Source organism: Harpia harpyja, chromosome 13 (assembly GCF_026419915.1).
Source record: "Harpia harpyja isolate bHarHar1 chromosome 13, bHarHar1 primary haplotype, whole genome shotgun sequence".
Lineage (NCBI taxonomy): Eukaryota > Metazoa > Chordata > Aves > Accipitriformes > Accipitridae > Harpia > Harpia harpyja.
This window is the reverse complement of record NC_068952.1, coordinates 44,947,436-44,969,788: the sequence shown is the minus strand read 5'-3', so window position 1 is coordinate 44,969,788 and position 22,353 is coordinate 44,947,436. Positions and strand designations below refer to the sequence as shown.

Below are 22,353 nucleotides of genomic sequence, written 5' to 3'. Positions count from 1 at the left end.
TTCCGCCTCCTGCTTCCCGCGCCCCCGCCGCCCCCGGAAGGGAGGCCACGCCCCCACGCGGTGAGGCGGCGGCTGGCGGCGTGGCGCCACCTAGCGGTTCGGAACGGGCACCGCCGCCCCCGCGGCGGCGGGACGGGCAGCGCGCGCGGGGCGGGCAGGGATTCCCCCCCCCCCCCCCCCCCGGGGAGGCGGGAAAAACCGCAACGGGTCGCGGGGACGGGAAGCCATCACTCCCAGCACCGGCAGCCGCTGGGGTGGGAAGCCGTCCCGGTCTGAAAAATCAAACCCTCGCCGGGGGGACGGACCCCGCCGAACGCCGTGTGCCCCCAACGAACCCCACAGGGACCAACCGCCACGGCAGCACCGGGTGCGGGACCACCGCCCCCGCCCGGCGGCAGCACCCAGAAGCCACCGGAGGATTCCTCGGGCTGGCGGGGGACAACCCGCGGGCGCGGGACCGGCGGTCGTTCACCGTGGACATCACCAACGTCCACGCCGTGCTCGCCTGGCTCAACGCTGCGGACGGCGAGGGCACCGTCCCCGACGTCCCCGACAGCACCGTCTTCCTCAGCCAGCTCCCCGGCTTCTTGGAGTACGGGGCGGAGGGCGACCACCCTGAGGACCGAGTGGCGGCAGCCATGCTGGGGACACCGACCATGCTGGGGGACACCAGCCCTTCCTGGGGGGGCAGGTGGCGTCGTCCCCCTCTCTGGACCCCAGGAGCGAGCAGGGTGGGGTGGTGGCCGTCCTTCCCCCGCGGCGGCCAGGGAGTCCCGGGGACCCTTCTCAGGAGAGACCTACGGAGACTGCAAAGGAGAGGCCGATGGAGAGGGGTCCCCCGAGAGTCCCCTGAAGAGTTGCCCAGCGGGTCCCCTGAGGAATCCCCTGGCGAGACCCCTGAGGGTCCCCTGAAGGCTCTCCCGCCGCCGGCATCCTTCCATATGGATTGTCTGGCAGTTTCTGTAGAACCCGCTATCTCCGGGAAGCAGCATGGACCAGCCGTCCACGCCGGAAGGTGTGAACACCAAAAAGCGTGGGAAGGGGATCCAGGAGCAGGCGGAGTGCTGAGCTCTCTTCTGCTTCCCGGTGCGATGCCGGGGACGCCCGCGCCAGCACGGAGGAGGAGGGACGGGCGCTCTCACCCTCTCCCACTCCCAGGAGCAGGAGCTACAAGTCACCGGTGATGAATTAGAAAACTTGCGGGTGAGAAATGCGTGATGTAAGGGATGAATTAGTGAATTCGTGAGTTAGACGAGTCTGTGCAGCAGGGATGGAGCCCTCGTTTGCATCTTCGTCTTCTTTCCTGATGAGCTCGTAAATTAAAGCTTAATTTACGGAGTAAATCTGAGAGATCCAAACGGACTGTGACAGGGGACTTGGGGACACGGGAATGGGGAGAGGGGTGCTGGGGACGTGGGGGCGCGTGGGGACATGGGTGTGGGGCCAAAGAGGGGGGTGGAGCTGGGGGGGGGCGGGGACGGGGGGCAGCAGGGAGTGGGGTGGGGGGACACACTGGTGACAGTGCTGGGGTGCGGGGCTCAAGCCAGGGGAGCTGCCCACCCGCGAGGGCCTGAATGACCCCATCGCCCCCCAGATCTGAGGGGGGGGGGAAGTGGGTGCTTGCCACACCCCAGGGGACACCCTCACGCTCCTGGGGGCAGGACCCCTGCGCTCCCAGAGGTCATGGTGGCCTGTCCCAGCAGGCTGGGTGTGGAGCTGGGGTTCTCTCCTGTGGGGTAATGGCGGGGTGGCCATGGAGCCAAACCTGCTGCCGGGGCCCCCCACGGCGCACAGGCAGGTGGGGTGCTGTGCCCCACGGGGGGCCCTGTGCCGGGACCACCCTGGGCGAGGCCAAGAAGTGGCCCCGTGGCCCCCCCCCCGGCTGGCTGCAGTGAGGCTGGGGGGGCCGGTGGGTGCCGCAGTGGGGCAGGGGTCCCGCTGCCATTCTTGGGGGGTTGGGGGTCCCCAGGGTACTGCAGCACAGCAGGGGGGTCCAGGGGTGCCACTGGGTTCTGGGGATCCCCTGGGTATTGAAGTGGGGTGGGGCACTGGTTCTATCGGGGGACTGGGGGTCCCACTGCTTCTCTTGGGGGGGCTGGGGGTCCCCTAGGAACCACAGCGGGGTGGGGGGGGTCCAGTTGGCACTGCTGGGGGACTGGGGGTCCCACTGCCTCTCTTGGGGGGGCTGGGGGTCCCCTGGGAACCACAGCGGGGCGGGATGGCGTCCAGTTGGCACTACTGGGGGGCAGGGGGTGCCACTGTCACTTTTGGGCACCCCTGGGGTCTGGGGATCCCCTGGGTATTGAAGTGAGGTGGGGGGCCCACTGGTGCCGCCGAGGGGCTGGGGGTCCCACTGACACTTTCTGGGGGGCTGGGGGTCCCCTGGGAACCACAGCGGGGCTTCGGGGGGGTGGGCGTCGGGGCGGCCGGAACGTGGCGGCGCGGGGCGGGTTCCGGGCGGGCCGAGACGCGGGGCTGCCGAGACCGGAAGTGCGGGGGACGGTGCGGGGCGGACCGGAAGCGCGGCCGGGCGCGGTTGCCGTGACAGCGGGCCCGGAGCCGCCATGGAGGCCGCGGCCGCGCTCACCGACATGTACGACCAGGCGCTGCTAGGGATCCTGCAGCACGTCGGGAACGTGGAGGAGTTCCTTCGGGTCCTCTTCGGCTTTCTCTACCGCAAGACCGACTTCTACCGCCTCCTCCTGCGGCCCGGGGACCGCCTGGGCTTCCCGCCCGGCGCGGCGCAGGCCATGGCCCTCCAGGTACCGGCGGGGCGCCCGGGCCTGCTGTACCCTACCGGCCTTGAGGGTCCTCCCAGAGCCGCTGGTCCTCGGCGGGCTGTGGAGGTGACGAGGCCCAGCCGTGCTGGCTGTCGGGTGGGAGGCGGAGGCCCCGGTGACCGGTGTTGTCCCCGTCGCTGGGCCTCACCGGCCGCGTTTGTCCCCTCCGAGCCGAGCGGGCCGTGTCCCCCGGGGCTGGGCGCGTGTCTGCCAGCAGGACGGCCGGGTCTGCTCCGTGACGGCTGCGGTGGAGATCCGGACAGGGTGGGGGAGACCGGGAATGGGGACCGGGCAGCCCCTGGGTTACCGACCCTGCCCGGAGGGGTGGAGGAGGAGGAGGCGGGAGAGGTGTCCTGGCAGGTCGGGCGCTGGGGTGGATGCTGGCGTGGGCGGGAAGCATCACCCTTGTAAGAGAATGGGGAGCCCTGGGGGCAGGTGGGGACTGCGAGACCCTTGTGGAAAGAGCCGGGGCGCGACAGCCCTCTCGGAGCTGGGCCCTGGCTGAGGACGGCTGCCGGCAGCACAGGGGCAGGACGGGGGGCTCGTGGGGAGCTGCCGCTGTGAGCTGTAGGAGCAGGGAGCCTGGAGAGCGGCCGAAGGCAGGTGGGGGCCCTGGGGTCATGTGGGGAGCTGGTTTGGGCTCTGCTGAGTGGGATATCACAGGCAGCACTGGGCTTGCCTTGGTCGTGGGTGAGAGATGGCAAAAGCCCTGACCTGCTGTTTTAGCTGCCCGGCTGGGCTGGGCTCGGTGTTGGGGCAGTGCTGGAGGTCTCTGACTCAAGGCTTTATTAGCAGGGAGGAAACAAGCTCATAAAACTAGGGGTAAGGCTGGATTTGGGGTGTTCGTCTGCTTGGATGGGGTGAGTTTTCTTTCCCAGGTGCATCAGGCCAGGGGGTGACGTGGGCAGGCTGACGGGAGATCCCTGCCCCTCTCCCTGCGGTGGTTTGCAGCACGAGGGGTGTCCTTGTCACCCCCCAGCCTCCGGGTTAGCCCCCGCCGTGGGAGAGCACTGGGCTCTGCAGATGAGTGGGGAGCCTGGGGGGGGTCTCAGGCTGCAGAGGGGAGAGCACAGAGCCCAAACCACTCGGCAGTGGGGCAGTGATGGTGGGTGGCCTGTCTCATGTGCCTCCCGGGAACCGTTTTGGGCTTGGGCACAAGGAGGGAGGCATAGCACTGTGGCCGCAGCATTCATTCCCTGGAAAGACATTGGCCAGGGTGGCCTCACAGCTGCAGCCACAGGGACCCAGAGTGTGGGGGGCAGTTTGGAAGATACTCGTCCCCCCTCCCGGCTTGGCCACAGCCCAGGGAAGGGCACGGTTTCAAAGTGTCGCTCTGCACGATCCGTGCAGGGCTAGCTTGAGCTCGGGCTTCGGCTGGGGAGAAGGAGCCGGGGACGGGTGCTGTGGCTTCACGTGGAGTAAATGCAATTGCAAAGAAAGAAGCAAACGGATTGGGTACGATGCCCAGCGCTCACCTCTCCTGCGTCCTCATCCCACGGGCTGGTCCCTGCGTGGGGAAGAAGCCCGGGGTGAGGTGCATGAGCAAGCACTACGATAAAGCTGCTCCTGTCCTGCTGTGGCTGTGCTGGCGGGAGCCCTCCTGGCGCTGCGTGCCCTTTGTCTTGCACCTCTTGTACCCAGAGAAAGATTTGAATCAAGCAGTGCCATGGGCCGGGTGCGCAGCCTAGTGTCAGTGTCCTGCCGGAAGCTCTGAAGCTGGCTCCGAAGTATTCCTGGGAAGCGAAGGAGGGCTGTCTGTGATGCTTGCTCGCTTTCCAGAATGTGTTTACACTGAGAAATGGCCGGGCACTTGGGTGGGAGAAGCTTCAGCTCCTTCAAGGAGCAGGGTCCTGGATCACCGTGCTTCCCTCGGCTGTATCGCACAGTTGTGGGTTTACCTTTTAACCTCCAGCCTGCGCCAGACAGGCACAGTGAGAAGCAAACTGCAGGGTGGGATTACATCTTCTGCTGCCACTGGCTTGGGCAGCGACCTTCTCACCTGCCGCACCTGTGGGGGCAGGGAGGGATGGCTTTTCCCTGAGCAAGTGCGTGTTTCTGGCTTGAATCAGTCAGTTCTGGCTCAAAACCCCACATGAGGTCACTCTGCTCCTTCACCTGTGCCAGCTAAGAGAGCTCCAAGTCTCTTTGGACTCAGCCAGCACCAAGTAAGCTGTCCTCCAGCTTCTCCTGGGGCATCTCATCCTGTCTGCGCCTCAGAGGTTTGGTCTGAGCTTCGGGCTGCCAAACGGCCCCTCAGTGAGCACTGGAACGCAGGGCGAGGGGAGGCTGGAGAGGCGACGGATCCCTCGGAGCCCCCTTCCCAGCCAGGAGTCAGAGCTCATTGCTCTCCTCTTCCCTGGAGTAACCAGCCCTCTTCCCAGGCTGATGTGAGTTTGGCTGCCAGAACATGACGCAAGAAACGATTTCAAAATGGCTCGGGCTTTCTCCTGAGGTGCGTTTAATGTGGCCGTGTGACTTTTGAAATAGTCACTGGCTGGTTTTGTTGGCAACTGAAGCAACTCGGTGTAGGGAGTTGGGGGCGTGTGGTGTCCAGAGCGGGAGGGACAGTAATAAGTGCCCCAAGTGTGTGATGCTTCTCCTCTCGTCCTCCCCCAGCTTCTCAGGGAGAGCTTGGTGGCTTGGTGACCCTCTTGGTTTGCTTTTTATCTTTCAGGCATTCAAAGTCTTTGAGCGGATGGCCCGGCAGGATGACGAGAAGAGGCGCCGAGAGCTGGAGGCGAAGCTAAGGAAGAAGGAGGAGGAGGAGGAGGCTGCCGCAGCTGCTGAGAGGGTGAAACTGTCCCCTGCAGCTCAGGAGGTTGAGGTAGAGACAACAGCAGAGCACGTCCCAGTGCCAGATGCCGGGGAAGCTGCAGGGACACAAGATTTGGCCGTAGCCCAGGACACAGCCACCAGTCCTGTGTCGGCAGAGCCCCCGGGGGCTGCTGCCCCAGCAGAGCCCCAGCCAGCAGAACTGCCCACGTAAGGGTCTCTAACTTTCTTCATGCTCCTGGCAGGGGGGAGGCAAAAATGCAGAGGTGGTGTTCACTGTACAGCCCTTTTCGGGGGGATGGCCCTCCTCTGTGGGCACTCAGCCCGTCAGGAGGCTGTGAGGATTTCCCTTGCGGGCTCCCATGGCTGGAGATGTTGTGTGATTCCCCACGGGAGGGCAGCATTTTGTTCTCCAGTGGGTGGTTTGGTGTCTCCCCGTCCGCTCTGAGCAGGGAAGGTGGCATGTCCCTGTACACAGTCCTGCAGAGCTGGGCCGGTCCATGTGGCTCCTCCTTACTCTGCCTGCAGTGAACAGCCTCCCTTTTCCAGCAAGCACGGTCCTGTCTGTCACAGCTCTGGAAAACCCCGGCACCATCCTGTAACCCTTTTCTCACAGAAATTCAGTGTCAATCTCCCCTGGTGGGGCATCCCAGCAGCTGGCTAGGAGCTTGCACGGATACCCGCAATACCTGCAAGTTGGTGCAGGCAGGTCTGGCTGCGTGGCAGGCAGCAAGGCCAGCCATGGCATCAAATACGCATGGCAAAAAATGGGTTCGGAGAGCTCTGGAGGTCTCTGGCCCAACCCTTTCCTCAGAGCAGGTCCAACTTTGAAGATGAATCAAGTGCTGCAGAGAGTTTTCTCTTTAGCTGCGTTCTTTCTCCAGGCTCAGTCACTTTCAAGTGGGGCTAAGCAGCCATGGTTTTTACAAAAATGTCCTTGTTTGAAAGTCCTTCCAGGGTATCTCTAACTCTTCCAGCTTGACTCTGTCAGCTGAGCAGTGGGAGGTGAGCTCTGGCAGGCCAGCATGGCCTTTATGAACCGCTTACCTGAGTGCGGAATCCTGTGCAGGGTTCGCTCGTCCTTCCCTGGGTGTCACCTTGACCCCTGAGCTGAGGCAGAGCTGCCCAGCCCTCGTTCAGGGCCTCGCACGCTGTTGAGTTTCAACCTCCTGTGTCTCCTCGCTGCCTGAGTCAGTGCTTTGCCTCGCCTGGGGGAGCGATGCTGCGAGCAGGCCGGGGCAGATTGCCGTCTCCTCCTACTTTCCCCCTTCTTTCCCTGGTGTCTCTCGTGGTCAGAGCCCCATGCGATGGCCCCACCACCTCCTGCTGCTCACCACTGCTTTCCTGGTCATATGTGGGGCTTCGCTGCCATCCATCCATCCCCGCTGTCCCACTGGTGCTTGGCGAGGAGGACAGCTTGGGCTGGTGATCCCTGTCCTCCAGGCCAGTTTTAGGCACATCAGTGGTGAGGGCAAGCTGCTGGAGGGAAGCAGGCTTTGCTGGGAGAGCCCCAAGTCCTGGAAGGACTGGGATGGCCAGTGCCCCTGAGGGGCGGAGAGGATTTGGAACCCAGACTTTAGGGGCTGTTGGCCCTCAACATGGGGAAGGGATGGTCTGAGGACCAAAATCTTGGGGGCGGTGGAATGATAAGTGGCAGGACTATGGCGGGGTCAGAGCCTACAGCCTCGGCTCAAGGCAGTGGTAGAGAGGAGGGCCCGAGTATGGCAGCCGTCGGGTGGAAGGGGAAGGGTATCAGATGTGCCCAGGCAAAGTGCCTGCCAAGTAACTTGATCCAATGGGGAGGAGGAGAAGGACTTGTGCTTAACTCAACCAGGCTGACACATCCCGCAGGACAAAAATAAGTCAGAAGCCAAAAATGAAATCACCTGAAAAGCCACGTTCCGCTGCCTGTGCCGGAGCTGTCCTGCGAAAGAAAGATTGTCCCCAGGGCTGTCGGTCTGACACCTCTCCCAGCACAAAATTAATGAGCCAAAAAAAGCCCCGTTAGAGCGGGCAGGTCTCTGTGGCCGGGCTGCACGGCCACAGCGCTGACCCATGTGTTTCCAGCCTGGCTTTTTCCTAAACAGAAAGGAGAGGGAGAGACTTGAGCCCCCTGCGAAGCCATGAGCAGAAGGATGCAGGGACTGGCCTCAGCGCTGGCTGCTTTTGCCCCCTTGCAGTCTCCACGTTTGTTGCGTTCTGCCACATGAAATTTAGACTCGGGCCTTTTGCTGTAGGGGCAGCAGCTGTTGCGAGTGGTATTTAGCTGCCTGAAAACAGATGTCAAGGCTGCGGGAAGGAAACTGGAGGGATTAGGAAGGAAGCTGAGGGCTGGTGCGGGGGCAGGACGTGTCTGATGGGGACAGTTTCTGCTGCGGGTGGGGAGAGCCGGTCTCACGTGCTCGGCAGGGTGCAAAGCCCAGCCCTTGCATCCGCCACCCTTCGAGCATCTGTCCTGGCACGGCCGGCAAGTGGCCCCTGACAGACTTCAGACACTCAGATGCTGTTTTGCAGCCTGCAGATGTCGCATCGAATGCAAAGCCCTGCGTGGCACCTCTGCCACCGGTCTAGCTGTGAAAAGAAGGTGCCTTCAGCTTAATACAAGTGCCCCTGTGGCTTCTGCCCTGCCTGATGGGCTTTTCTCCCTTTCCTCTTCCAGCCTGTGCCTGCTCCCGCTGCCCCAAACACGCTGGCGGGGTAAAACACTCGCAGCCCCCTTGGTGCCTGCCCATTTTGGCTGCGTGGTGGGTGAGACTGGACACAGGAGGACCCGTCCAGTGCGGCTTCGCAGCCTTGTTGTTTCCAGGCCAGAAGAACAGGGTGTCTGTGGGCTCTTAAGTAGGGCAGAGAGGCCAAGTTTGTCGAACGGCTGTAGTTGGTTTCTGTGCCTCTGGGGGGCACTGGAGCCCCCCGAAAGGCAGCGGGGACCAGGAGCAGGCATCCTGGGCACCCCCAGACAGACTATTAATAATTTAACCGGCTGCTTAATTCTGCGCAGCCCCTTCTGAGCAAAACCCAGAGCCACCAGCCTGGTTACGAGGGGCGCATGAATAATGCGCAACTCCGGCAGCAAGAATGCAGAAAAGAGCTTAAACGAAAATATTTTCCATGTCCCTTCGTTTCCTCCCCCCCCGCCCCCCCGCTGCCGGTGAAGAAAACCGCTGTCACCAAAATCTATATAAAAACTCGCTCATTCTGTCAACCTGACTGCTCTGTAAATGTAGGGCAGGTACCATCCCAGATCTGCCAGCTCCCATCAGAGCCTCGCTATGCGCCCAGGTGCTGGGGCGCTGTTCGTGAGCATCTTGCGAAGCGCAGCGAGATGGTAGCAGCTTTTTTGGGGTCGGTCTGGGAGAGCAGAATCAAGCTGGCTTTCCGGGTGTGGAAGATTGCCTGTGGGCAAGGAAGGTGTCAGTTCCTTGCTCTGCCTGGGGCTCGGCCAGGTCTCCCTAAGTCCCTCACCATCCCTGCCTGTGAAAAACAGGGGATGTAGTTCCTCTTCACTAGGAAGGCTGCCCCGTAAACACCTTGAGGACTGAGGTGTCTTTGGGGTGACCCGCGTGCCAGGAGCTGTGCTGAGGGGGACCAGAGGTCTCCTTCATGCTGCTGATGAAGCAGCATTGCAGCTGCCCTGGGTGTCCTTGCCGTCCTTCTGTGGCCATCATGGCTGTCTTGCTCTCCCACCTTGCTGGGAGGGCAGAAGGGAGCGTGCCCCCCTTGCACCCCCCACCATGGGGCTGCACATCCCGGGAGCGCGCGGCCAGGGCTGGTGTTGCAGCTGCACAGCTCACACAGGCGCCGGCTCTGGCTCTTCCCCCATCTGCTCCCAGAAGCCATCCTCGCCTGAGCTCAGCTCCTAATTTTGAACACCTCCGCCGCCCAGCACCCTACCCTTCCCCCAGCTTGGATTTCATCCTGCATATATTTGCCACACAGCATTTAAAATAGAGCCCGGCAGCCCACGTGTGGCACTGCACAGCCCGGCCTGGGCGCTCGGCTTGTGCTTTCTGACTCCAGTTCCTGGCTCCCCTCTGCTCCTTTCTTTCTCTGACTATGAACAGGGGGGATTGCTCTCCTCGCCCTGTCCTGTGAGCCTCATCCCAAGGGTTACTCCACGTGCAGGCAAGAGGTGGTGGCAGGAGGTTAGTAACGGCAGCTCTGGAAGCCTGTGCACGATGGTGAATGTCCCACCTTCATATATTTCTCCATCCAGCCCTTGCATTCCTCCCGTGTTCTCTGGCCAGGCATGCTCAGGATGGGGCAGCTCTGGGCTGTTTGGGATGCCCTGTTAGAGACCATCTTGGACCTTCAGAGAACAATCCACTGGAAAGAGCAGCAGGGCATTTGATTGTCAGGCAGGTGAGGTCTCCCAGAGGAGGATCTTTGGGGGTGGACAGATGTTGAAGGGTTGCCAGATGTTGAAGGGTTCCCCCAGAAGATGATGGTTCCCCCCAGGTGACTCCAGCCTGGCTCCTGCCTCCCCCTGGGCAGCAGGGAGTTGGGGCAGCTGCTGGTCCCTCTGCTCCCCTGCCTGTGTGGGGCCACGGCTTGGGTCGGAGCAGGCTGGCGTGGAGCCGTGGCACCCACACACCCCAGGTCGGGCATGCACAGCGTGCCCAGGGCTTGAAATGGGACCAGCGGGACACAGAGCACCGGTGAGCGCCGGGCAGGCCGAGGAGGATGTGCAGCACCTGGTTGCTGGGGAAGGTTTTGTGGCTGTCGTTGGGGGACCTGGCATGGTGACTCGCACTGCTGAGCCGGAGCAGAATGAAACCCTGGGGTCTCCTTGGCCTGACCATCCACCTCCTTTCGCATGGAGAGGGAAGAACAGGCTGTAGGAGGGGACTGCGGTGAGAAGGGGGCTGTTCACGGCTCCATCACCGCCTTGGTCAGCCCTTGAAGGAGACCCTGCTGGTCTTTTGCCCCGTGACCTGGGGAGGAGACTCCCCCCACCTTGTGCATCCAGGGCGGTTGTGCTGGGGAAGGGGATGAACAGGCAGCAGCGTTGCCTGTGCCCTGTCCTGGCCCTTGCTCACCAGCAGAGCCCCAGCCACCCTGACCACCCTGTCCAGGTGAGCTCTGTCGCAGGGCCGGCCACCCGCTCGCTGCTCTGCCGTCCCCGTAAGTGGGTGGCAGGGCTCGGCAGTGACCTACAAAAATCGCTTGTGTACTTTCCGGCTCACTGTCCCTAGCGAGAGGCAGAGCAAAATTGAACTGAAATGTGTTAATCTGGTGAGATGACTTCTCTGATGCTCCAGCTCTCCTCTCCTGAGAGCGGGCAGCTTCCATTCCCAGAGTCCATGCGGCCTGGGGTTAACCCTTTGTGGGGCACGCTGGGGAGCATCCCCAAGATGACACAGCAGCGCTCTGGGAAATTTCCATGAGGCTCCTGTGTGAATCTAATTCGACTTAGCAACGGCTGGGCTTTGCTGGAAGCCCAGATGGATTTTTTTTCATTGCGAGGTGCTTGCAGGATGGGCTTTCTGGCATGACTTAATTCTTCTCAGGGTGCCAGGGAGGGGAATTTCACTGCCGGTCACCCTCAGCAGAGGAGCAGGGCTGTGGAGAGGAGGTATCACTGCATGCTGCTGGCTTTGAGGCCAGTTTTGTTTGACTCGGAGGGGGTGTTGTCCCAAGCTTTCTCCTCTCAAGCCTTTTGCGGGAGAACAGGGAGGGGAGCCCGCAGATGCTCCTGTTCAGCACGCTCTGTCTGGGACCATCCAGACCAGAAGCCAGTTAAACTGGTTTCCTTCCCCTGTGTCCCTGTGGGCTTTCCTGGTGAGCTCACCGCAGAGTCCGTGCTGTTCTTCCAGCCTGACCCAGAAAGACAGAGCTGATCCATATTTAAGGGCGAGTCTGTCCTGGTTCTGATTCTTTTCGCGCGCATGAGCTGCGCAGAGGTGCAGCAAGACGCCCGGGGCTGCGCGCAGGGAATTCCCCCGGTGCGGCCGAGGCCCATCACGAGCAGGAGCCAGACAGGCCTCTGGAGAACGGCCTGACCTGGTGCAGCCGAGCTCCATCTGGTCCCATATCCTGTCTCCATCAGCGGCAGATGCTTGGGGAAGAGGAGAACAGAACAAGCGCGCGGTGATACTTCCTCTGTGTTTTCTCCCTGCGGCCGGCAAATTGCGGTTCAGAGGCTTTCTGAGCCAGAGCGAGCGCATGATCTTTTGTGTCTCTTGGTGGATTATTTTTTTTCCTTTTGTCTCTGAATTTCAGCCCTCGTGCGCCTGGGGTCTCTGTGGCAGCGTCCTGCAGCAGGTCCTCCATCATGCAGCAGGTCCTCTACTGTGCAGCACCGCCATGTGTGGCTTTTGTCTCCGCGCAGGTGGAGAGGCAGCAAGTGGTTCCCCATTTCCCTTCTCCACCCTGTGTGGGGTTTTCCTGTCATGTCCATTTCCCCCTTTCAGCCTGTTTTTAGGCTGAAGGGTCCTCATTTGCTCAGTTGTTTCTCACTTAGGCATCCTTGTGCTCCTCCTGGTCCCACACCATCCTCCGTTGTTCGTTGCCGATGCTGGGGTGGCGAGGGCTGTCCCCGTGCTCTGCGTGTGTGTGAGAACCCATCAGGGTTCTCCACTTCCTATCCTGTTTCTTTGCTCCTGGCTGTCCCAGTGGAAACCCTGGAAACCCTCTTCCAGCCAAGTGGCATTGCTCAAACCCTTTTCCTCCCCTCCCGGTGCTCCCCAATGCTGATGACCAGCTTTCCAGGTGGGAGCTGCAGCCCGTGCCAGCTTCAAAAAAGCCTCGCTGCTCAAAAGCCCCGTATTGGCCAGAGCTCCCTCTTCCAACATGCCCAAAAGAGGAAAGGCTCATCATGTAACACGAAGGCTGTTTCACTCTCGGGAGCTGCAGCGCTGGACTTGCGGTGCTGTTGTGTTTGGTTTCTAGGAGGGATGTGTCCAGGTTATACTGGGGGAAGCAGGGAAACTTCTCTTCAAGTCCTCCCTGCCAAGGGGAGTCTTTCTTCTTGCAACGGAGAGAGGCCGTGGCTTCCTGCTGGGAGAATTATTTTAATACAAAAGCCGAGTCCCATAGCGGTGGAAGCTCAACTGCTCGGGAAGCATCTTTTCAAAGGGCTGAAACACTTGAGCTGAGGATGAGATCCCCCCAGCCCTCTGTCTGGTGCAGCCCTTGACTATAACGAGCCTTTTGCAGCTGATGAAGAATCAGTCGGGGCCCAATTTTCCAGAGCTTTCATGGGGAATCGGACTCCTCCGGTTGGGTTGCTGAGATCAGCAGCGGAGTGCCAGTTCCCCTGTCACACACTGAATCGCTTAGGGCTTTGGTTGCCCTACCAAGGTACTGAGCTCCAAAATTAGGTCCCGGGACCAAAAATAACTAAATTAAAACCTATAAATTTTTCTCTTAACAAGCAGAAAATCCCAGAGCTGGAGGCTGAGGGACAGCGTGTGCCTGATTCTTATTTAAAAAAGCAATATCTGTTTGCTTGTTTTAATATCGCGTTGTTCACCAAAGGAAGCAGTGTAACATGGAAAACTACCACAAGCACATGGGTCTGGCACAGCCCCGTTGTGCCGTCAGATGTCAGCAGAGATTGGGCCAGGTCGTATCGGTGGTGTGGGGGTCTGAGAGACCACCTTGTCCTGTGCTCCCACAGTTCAGTCCCGTTGGATTTCTGTGGCCTTATCCCCTTTTTCCAGGGGAGCTATAATTGAATCCAGCCTGGTTTGGCTGCACATAGGTCTCTCGGAGGAGACCTCAGAAACCCAAGGTTGTATAAGCTCTGTGCAAACAATAAAGATCCCAGGAGACTTTTCCGAACAGTAGTGTGTCCTACTGTCCTTGACCTAAATATCCCAGGAGTAGTGAAATCTAGCTCTCTGGTGACAATGCTCCAAAGCTTTCCTGTGAGCTGGCGGTGGCATTTAAACTCGCCTAATGTCAGTAAGTTGGCTCTGTCGAAGGGCTCCATAAATAACTCAGAAACCGAAAGGGAAGGCTAAAAGCTCCCCTGAAGAGTGTGAGCTAGGAAAAGAGCAAGCCTCTCACCTGGTAGGGAGAGGGGCAGAGCATCTTGGTTCTGTGCAGTGGGACTGGTGGAACTCCAGCTGTTTCAGGTTGGGTGGATTCGCTGTTTGGCTGCTGGGTCGGGCAGTAAAGGCATTGTCTCATGCGGGTGGTGTGTTGGGCACCTCGTACAGGGGAGCCTTGGCCCCCTACCCCCCCAGCATCGTCCAGGCTTGATGATACAATGTGATACAGGGGGAGGTGTCTTGATGCGCTCTATTTTTTGTCATTGGTCCCATCCTGGTGATGAGTCGAAGCTCTGAGGCTTCCTGAAGATGAGAAGACCTTCCTGTAGAGCTGACGGTGGGCACCACAGGCTGGAGCCCAGGCTGCATGGCCCGGCCGGGGCATGTCTGAGTTTTGGAGGTGAGGGGGAAGGCATTGGCTTCCATCTTTCAGTCTTTTTTTGAGAGCAGGACCACCAAGGCTGTGCGTTGCACCCTTGGAGGTGTGTGCTTGGGAGCCCCGAGGCTGGGGTAGTGGGCTGTTGGGGAACTGCTGATGAACTTCTGTCCATTTTGGGGGTGAAGGAGACCTTCCAAAACTGGATTTGGGGTGTTCTCCCCCAGCAACCCAAACACACGTGGGCTGGAAGAAACCCTGAGGGTCGGGAGGGCCGTGGGACACTCCCTCGTCCCCCTGCCCCCAGACTGCTGCTGTGCTCAGGGCTGGACCTTGCTGACAGCCAGAGAGCAGTGGAGTGGATCGGAGTGGATCCTGAGGCTTGTTGACTGCGGGTGTGAATTGAGCTGTAAGAGGGAAGGGTTTGGTATTCAGCTTGCTTAACGCTTTGCCAGAGACCTAATTAACTGAAGTGTTCTGTACAAAGGAAGCCTTTATGAAACACTGGGTGCCTCCAGGACCTCAGCAAAGGTGCCGAGAGCCCGCAGTAAGCGTTCCTCCTGCCTTGGCGCTTCTCAGGCAAAACCAAGAGAGACGAAGTGCAATGGTCCTGATGTTTTGATGCCAAAAGATGTTAAATCTGGAGGTGGGGAGAGGCTACTTTGCGGCTTGCTTGCAGAAGGAGCACAAACCTGGTATTTTCCACACACACAATCCCTGCAGCTTTGGAAATGCAGCTTTCCAAAGAGGTTAAACTTTTGGCTTCTCTACCTGTTGCACGGCTGCTCCAGCACCAACATCAGGACCCTGAGGAGCAGAAGGTGCGTTTGACCCTCTTCAAATTCATCTTAAGAGCTGGGCGTTTTTTAGCTCTGGCTGTAGTCCAGCTCAAGCTGGGGCTTGACAGAAGCTGTTCAGTGTGCACAGACCTTCCCGTGGCTCGAGGTGGCTTTGAGTTTTCGTCTGGCCATGCTGGCAAGCAGGGGGCTGGGAGCCAGGAGCTCTAGAAATCTGTATTCCTGTGCGCGTGTTGGTGCCATCAGGTGAACGTGGCCTTTACGTAGCAATGCAGAGAGGGCTCTGCCGTCCGCCCACTGCCTGCCCAGCTCGGCCAGCCCTCGTCCCACTTCTCCCACGATGGTTGCCACCCCGGTGGGCTGTGTGCAGCCCCATTAGTGCTGGGAAGGCTGGATGCAGGTGGGGTCCAGGGTGCATACCCAGGAGGGAGAGGGGATTTATGATCATGCAAAAGCCTGGAGGCTGCCAGGGTTCTGACGGGAGCAGGAGCCTGGGTGGGGGACCTGGCCATTGCTAGGGCAGCAGGATGGTGGCTGTCGACATGGTGCTGGTTCCCAGCAGCCCTGTGCTACCCATAGCAGCAGAGCTGAGTATATTGCAGCGGTTTTTGGGGGCACAGACTGTGGATGTTCCTCTTGTTCACCTCTATGTTGCCCTCCCGGCTTGCTGGGAAGCCCAGTAAGATGCTCTGAGCCAAACAATGCCAGCCATGAGCTACATGAAGATTTGAACGCTGCCGCCTTGGGTGAGGCAGAGACGGCGGGGCTGCAGCGTGCAGGAGGTAGGGCCCTTCTTCCACCGCACCTCAGGTCCTGCCAGCGCTGGTACTAGGAGCTGCGGCAGAGGTGTCTGGCTCAGAGAAACCCACCCCGTGGCAGGCGTTTCCAGCCAAGTCAGAGGGGAAAAGCCCTCGGCTACAGCCCCGCTGTGGTGCTGGGTGTCTTGCAGAGCAGCAGCCTGCCCGAGGCACTTGCATGTCAGCAGCAGCTTCTCTTTCTGAATTTGCCGGTGCCTCCTTGAGTCATCGCAGTGCTGGGGATGCAGGATTAATTATGTTGATGGACGCCACTCGCTCTAGGCTGCTGTCACGGAGCAACAGCCTTGATCCAGACATCTGATCATTGCAATAAATGCTGGCTGGATTGACGGTGTGCAGTGCATCTCCCTGGAAGGCCCCGCTCGCTGCATGCTTATTTGGGTTAGGCACGTGGACGCGTTGTGCCTGATTTTCTCTTTTCCTACTTGCTCGGAACTTCATTATTACTTAATGAGATCTTTCCATTCTTGGCAACCTCTTGAGCTTGAAGGTTTCATGCGTCGCATGGGGCCTCTGACAATGGTTAAAATACAGAGCTGGGGTGTTTTTTCTCTGCTGTTTGCTGGCAGGGTGACTTCGTACAACACCATTCACCTCTCTTTTCCCCAGTCTAAATGGAGGAAGGTCTCGCAGAGGGGAGAGGCTTGCCTTTGCGGTTGGGATGTGCTTGTGGGACCTGACGGGATGTGTTGTTGATGGCAGAGTGCAGGTAGGGTAGGACTGTTTTAAATACCTCCTTCGTGAGCAGCTTTGCAGAGGGGAGCGGGTCTAGGTCTCCATTTCAGCATATGCTGGGTTGGTTGTCTCACAGCAGCAGCCCAGCTTTCTCCCCACATCTTCCTCTTCGGCCTCAGCCAGTCCCACTTGCCCAGCTTCGGCTGTCGCGGTTGTTTCTCTTCTCCACCCGCCTCCACATGTGCATCACTTAACTGGCTTGACACGTTTTCCTTAAAGCTGCCTAAATAATTCACCTTGACTAAGAGCAAACAGCAGTGCCAGTCCCAGAGGAAGCTTTCTGTGAATGCCAAGTAACTGGAGGGTATCTGCTGCACCGGCCCTTGGCGGTGGTGGTACCGGCAAGGTGCAGAAGCCCCGCTGAGCTCAGCGGTCTGCTCAGCCAAAGAACCAGCACCGGCTGATGCAGGCTCCCGGTCCCAGCAGTGGTGGATGCTGAGCTGTCGGGGTGGCAAGCCTGACTCTGCAAAACCCAAGTATCGCACACTTCCATCAGCCTGCTCCCCCAAAGGGCTCGGATCCTGGATTGGAAAGCTGAGATGCTCCAGGCTAAGAGGATCGGTTTCTTTAAGTAGTTCTGAAAATCCTTGGGATTTTTTTCTTTTCTTCTTTTTATGGAGAAAAACAAGTCCATTGGGATTAGGCCCATATTAACTCCTTCCTATGGTGCTTGCCCCCCTTTCCACCCCCCCTCAGCCTGCAGCATTGGGCTGAAGGATGGCTGCTTCCGTGATGCTGTATCTATTCCTCAACTTCTGTGTTCTTGCACCAAAAATCCTCAGTAAAGAGGAACTCGATGAGCTGCCCTACTTCTCCTCGTATAAAATGTTAAACCAAATCCTTCGGCGTTTGGTTCCTGCTCTTGGTTTGTGTCCGGTGCTGCTTTTACAGAGCTGGTACCGGAGCGGTTGCACTATGACGATGGACATGCTTTCAGCCGAGTGTCCGCAGAGGAGAGGATTGCTCTGTCGCTGTTTCCGCATCACTTGGCTCATCGTGCATCACCAACCCATGGAGCCGGAAATCCCAGAATAAGAAATGCCCAGAAATCTGTATATGGGGCCTGGCGTGTGGCTTGACGCTCGGGCATCCAGCCTGCGTGCCGGGGCCAGCTCTGCCTCAGCCAGCCTTGCTCGAGCGGCGTCTCCTGGTGACACCGCCGCCTCTCCTTGGGTTCCGGCCCCCTCTCGCTGCCGTCGGGGGTCTGACCCTGTGCGAGGGGAATGGCTCTGGTACCGGTGACAGTGCAGCTTCTAGGAGTGGAAAACAGATCGGCTGCTTCTCGACGGTGCATTGTTAAAGGTTTCACCTCCCCCAAAATGACACATTGCGAGCAAAAATAGAACAAGACAGAACACACAGACCCACCCACACCATCCCCACCACCCGGCAGCCAAGTGCACGCAGTGCCAAACCCTTGGTTTTAAAAGCTGATGCTTTTTCACCCACCTTCTCCTCAGCCCTGCCACCACCTGCCCCGGCCCAGTGGGTGGTTCGGCATCCCAGCAAGCTGACCATCACACCGGGAGCCGCTATGCTATCACCAGGTTGCCGGGAGGATCACCATCCAACCCATATGCGCTCTGGATCCAGCCTTGATCTTCGCCTGGTGGGTCTGGGGATGGCGATGTCTCCTGGCAATGGTGTTCGTGCAGGAGATTCTCTTGCCTGCTTCACGGTGGTGCTGTTGAAGCGAAGCAAGGGACAGGTTTGGCTGGGAGAGCCATCTCTGGTCTGGGGACACAGCTCGGCCCAGCTTGCTGTGAGCTGGGGCCGTCTCCTGCGGACGGTGAGGGAAGCTGCCTCCCAACCAGGGAGCTGGGTCCAATTTCTTGAGTGCTGCCAGCATGAAGGGTGGCGTGTGCTAAGCACAGTTGGACCAGGCAAGGATCTGGCTGGAAAACATCCAGGAAAGGAAGAGTTGCTCCAGGAGATGGTAGAGCTGTCAGCCGTTTGTCAGAGGCACCTAACGAGGCTGAGGCCTGCGTTCGTCACCCTGAATCCTCATTTGCTCAAGAGCAGGCAGTTAAACTTGCAGGGGAATTTACTGAGACCTGCGTGTGTTCCCCTTGTGATCTGGTTTTGGGGCACAACGTCACCCCATTAGTTTCACATCCAAGGATTTTGAACGTCTGGAGCAGAGATTGGTGGTGGTGACTTGCAGGAAGGGCTGGAGGGTTCAGGCTGGCTGTTAGGGAAAAGAGAGGAGCGGAGAAGTGATGGTGCCAGTCCCCATGCCCCTGGGGCAAGCAGCCACAGCTGGAGGGAGGTTTAGGCATGAGGGGAAACTTCTCTCCACCGAAGCTGGCTGAGCACGGGGATGGTTTGGCTGGGGCACGTGTTGCCCAGCCAGCCCGAGAGGGCTGTGACGACAAGGCAGCAGGGCAGAGCTCGTCCCAGCAAGCTGTGTGTGGAGGCAGAGATGGCTGTGAAAGGTCCCGCCATCACCTGACGTGCTGCTCTAGTTCTGGCACGGAGGGAGCGAGGACAGAGCTGTCCCGCAGGGAACAATCGGGACTGGGAGGAAGACTGCTTTTGCTTGTTCAGTAGCAATGCCATGCAAAGAGAAGTTGGACAGTCATTGCAGAGCAAGTCCTGCCTCAGTTTCCCTGTGGAAGTAACCCAGTTAACACTGACATCTCCCGGGGCTGCTGTGAAGCCACTCGTGCCCTCATGGGACAACGAAATCATGCTCGGCGAGCTCTTGGGAGGGCTAAACCATCCAGGACGCACCTGGCTGAGGTCTGCTCAGCCCCAGCACTTTCCTCCCGAGGAACAGACACAACAAGGACGGACCCAGTGGCTTTGTGGCAGTGAGCGACTGCCCCAGGGTTGTATTTGTCCGTGCTGTGGCCGTGAGGCATTTGCAGCTGGTGTCTTACCCACGTATGCCTTTGCGCTGATGGGTTTTCTCCCATCTTTGATGCTCTGCGTCTGCTCTAACAAGCCTTGGCTGGGGCACGGGCTTGCTGCGTCCCCCTTTAGCCCTCGAGCTTTTCCCAGGGAAAGCCGGTGAGGGAACAGCCTGGAAGTAAATAGCCATTTGCTGGTTCTTGTTGGGTTCTTTGCTCGCTCTCAGGGAGCTGATCGTGCTTGGGATGGTGACTCCCAGCTGACATGCCTGCTCTCTGGTGTCTCTCTGGCAAGGAGCATGGTGAGCTCTGCATCGCAGCTCAGGTCCACTCTGATTAGAAGGAAGCATGCTCGTAAGAGGAAAAAACCCAGCAGGTTTTAAACCCCAGTCAGGTTTGTGCTCCGGTTCACCCTGTGGCCACGTACATGCTTGCTCCAGCCTGAGGGAGTCGGGGCAGCGGGCAGGAGCCTCGTGGACCTGTGCCGTGTCCGTGCAGACCCCGCCGTGCAGGGACATGTCCTGCGAGGGTACTTAACCAGCTAAGCTGCCCCGGGCAGCGCACGGATCCTCACCCAGGAGAGAAACGTCCCTCCTCTCTGCCTGGGGCTTGTGCAGGATGGTCTCTGGGACGATTGTGCCCTGAGAGCGGGGCCGGGTGCCACCGCTGGCCTGGCTCTAGGTGAGGACCTGGGGACACACGAGGTGATGCTCAGGGACGCGCTGCCTCCTTTCAACCCCTTTGCTTTCCGTGGGGTGAGAGTGGGGCCCAGCAGACCCTGGTCGCCCGCACCGTTCCCTCTCTGGCCCTCCAGCCTGTTCGACTCCTACGATCCGGGGGCGGTTGGGAAACCGACAGCTGGAGCCAACCCGCGCCAGCGCCGGTTCGGCGCTGCCATGCCAACCCCGTTTCCATGGCAATGGGCACCCAATGGGCGACCGCCAGGCAAGGCCAAGATGCCCGAAAAAAGTGATGCAGTGCCCCCTGAAATCGCCAGCCCGAGACTGGGAGCCCGCGGCTGCTGCCAGCCCCCCCAGTGCTGCCTGCACTGCCCGGGGAACTGGATCATAACCACCTCGGGGTGCGGGTGGTTGTAACAGGGCAGGTAAAACCCTGTGAAACCATCGAGAAAAAAAAAAAGGGGAAGCCCGTACACACAGCCCCTTCGACAGCACCCTCCGACTGTCTTAGAGCCTAATTTAATTAAAATCGATGGATCTTATGTAATCCTCAGGGCGCCACGCTGCTGGAAGCCACCCCCGCCCGGTGCTGGCGAGGGCCCCTCGGTGTGGGGGTGTCGGGAAGACAGCGGGGCAGGGGAGACGCGATCCCGGGGGCCCGGCTGCCCCCTGGGGCCACTCGTCACCAGCCCCCCCTTACGTAACTCGCTGCAGCCCCGTGTTTATACAGCTCCAGATTGAAGACTAGGTGCGTATCAAAACATTTTAAAATAACTCTGCCTTTTGTTAGCACCGCAGCTATCTTTAGAAAAGATTTTATTTTATTTGAAAGCCCTCTCTGGGAGGTTTCGATGGAATAGATCCTCAGCCTGCCAGCAGTTTAAAGGGACATGGGTGTGATGGAGATCTCCTTTCTTGGCTGGAAACGCTGTATTGATTATTGCTTATTGATCTGATAAACCCCATGCTACCCCCACAACCACCTTCTCCTCCTTCTCCTGAGATTTCCGCAGCTGGAAGTGCAGTGTTTTGCTCAAAGTGTTGCTCGTGATCCACTTGTCCAGTTGGCCCCTTGCAGTGCCATGCCAGGCTGGCTCTTCACGCGTTCTGCTCCGCAACTCCATCACCTCTGTGTCAGCAACTGATCCAGTCATGACAGCTGATGGTTTTCCCAAATATGCTAAAATCAGGAGGAGGATGACCAGCTGTGTTTTTTCATGGTGAACCCAGGTCACAGTGATGGGCCACCACCTCTGCAGCCATGGCAGTGACTCAGGAGACAGCACACACCCTCCAGCGTGTGACAGTGTCCCCCGCTCTGGCTCTGACGGGCATGGTGGATGCAGCAGGGAGGTGGAGGGGAAGGGGAGCTCTGTGCTCAAGCGCAGTTAGCCGGGAAGGTGCCTTGAGCCAGCCAGCGGCCAGCTCTGCACCTTTGGGCAGCCAAATTGTCGTGTGTCTTGTCAGTCGTCCTGTTAGTAGCCTGACTTGCATTGCGGCACACTGCAGCGAGGGATGTGTGGGTCGCCAACAACGGGCAGGGTGGCTGGGGTCTCTCTGCGTCCTGGGGCTGCCAACCGGAACCTTCTTCCTTCCTAGATAGGGCCAGCAGCGAGGGAGACTGGGCATCAGCCTGAAGCATTAAGGACGCTTGCAGGATGGCTGAGCAGAGGCTCTGCCCTGCCCTTCTGCTTCTTGTACCCTGCTCTCAGGTTTCCTGCTCTCTCCAGGCTCTGATCTGTCCGACACTTAGCATGTCACCCCTTTCTTCCTCCCCAGGAGACAGGAGCAGTTCCAGACAAACCCTGACAGCTACAACGGAGCTGTGCGAGAGAATTACGCCTGGTCCCAAGACTACAGTGACCTGGAGATTAAAGTGCCCGTGCCCAAGAACATCGTAAAAGGCAAACAGGTAAAGCAGCCTTAATGGTGTGTCTTTCAGCATTTCCCTTTCCCTCAGGGTGCCCAGCTTTCCCAGGAAGCTGTGTTTGGAGTGGGAAAGCTCCTTGTCCTTTGTACTCAAGGAGCAGGATGCAGTTGTGCCTTTTTCTCCGGTGCTGGGTGTGTGGCTAGTGGGACCGATGGTCCCAGCCTGGCTGCATTCCTGTTGTGACTGCAGTGTCCTGTTGCTCCGGCCCCAGCGGGGTTCCCTGGCACCACACGGCACTTTCTGCACTTTTTCTCTCCCCTTCCACTGACTGCAAACTCGCATGCGGGTTTCTGAGCCTGGCTGGGGATGGACGCTCCTTCCCTGGTCGCTCCCTCTAGCTTGGAGTGTCTCCTGCCTTTCATTTGCAAGCGGGAGCTGCTGGAGCTCCTCTGGAACTCGGGAGCTGGAGCAGACACAGCCCGTGTGAGACTTGACCTGCTCTGGGTGGAAGGGAGCTGGGGCTGGGGTGCAGGCTGAGTGGCCAGACCCTCTCCCTGGCTGCCTGCGTGGGCAGGGAGGGCTCACCTCCCTCCTTGCCTCAGGCAGGAACTTCCTTTCTCTGCTCGTGGCCACAAGCAGTCACATAATTTTTCCTTCACTGCTTCTGTTCCCTCCCGGC

At 59.4% G+C, this 22,353-nt stretch overlaps 2 protein-coding genes across 2 annotated transcripts in view; one reads left to right on the top strand and one right to left on the bottom strand.

The window, feature by feature from the left end:
• Positions 1-972: 972 nt before the first annotated feature.
• Positions 973-2,566, bottom strand: LOC128149909 (proline-rich protein 2-like). Its single transcript, XM_052805464.1, has 2 exons — positions 1,766-2,566; positions 973-1,167 (listed from the first exon to the last, which is right to left on the bottom strand). The coding sequence occupies exons 1-2, from the start codon at positions 2,564-2,566 to the stop codon at positions 973-975; spliced, it is 996 nt and encodes a 331-aa protein (XP_052661424.1).
• The window catches only part of NUDCD3 (NudC domain containing 3), a 32,116-nt gene continuing 12,262 nt past the window's right edge, over positions 2,500-22,353 (top strand). The window contains exons 1-3 of the mRNA XM_052805810.1: positions 2,500-2,762; positions 5,455-5,762; positions 21,584-21,716. Of these exons, the coding sequence (XP_052661770.1) occupies positions 2,565-2,762; positions 5,455-5,762; positions 21,584-21,716 (639 nt within the window). The 5' untranslated portion in view covers positions 2,500-2,564. The remainder of the gene's footprint in view (positions 2,763-5,454; positions 5,763-21,583; positions 21,717-22,353) is intronic.

What these genes read in the sequence shown, in the direction of transcription:
- LOC128149909 (XM_052805464.1), bottom strand. Translation starts at nt 2,566, where the DNA reads ATGGCGGCTCCGGGCCCGCTGTCACGGCAACCGCGCCCGGCCGCGCTT. An exon ending in GTGGGGGGCCCCGGCAGCAG is followed by an intron (nt 1,168 to 1,765) that starts GTTTGGCTCCAT and finishes GGTGACTTGTAG; the next exon opens with CTCCTGCTCCTGGGAGTGGG.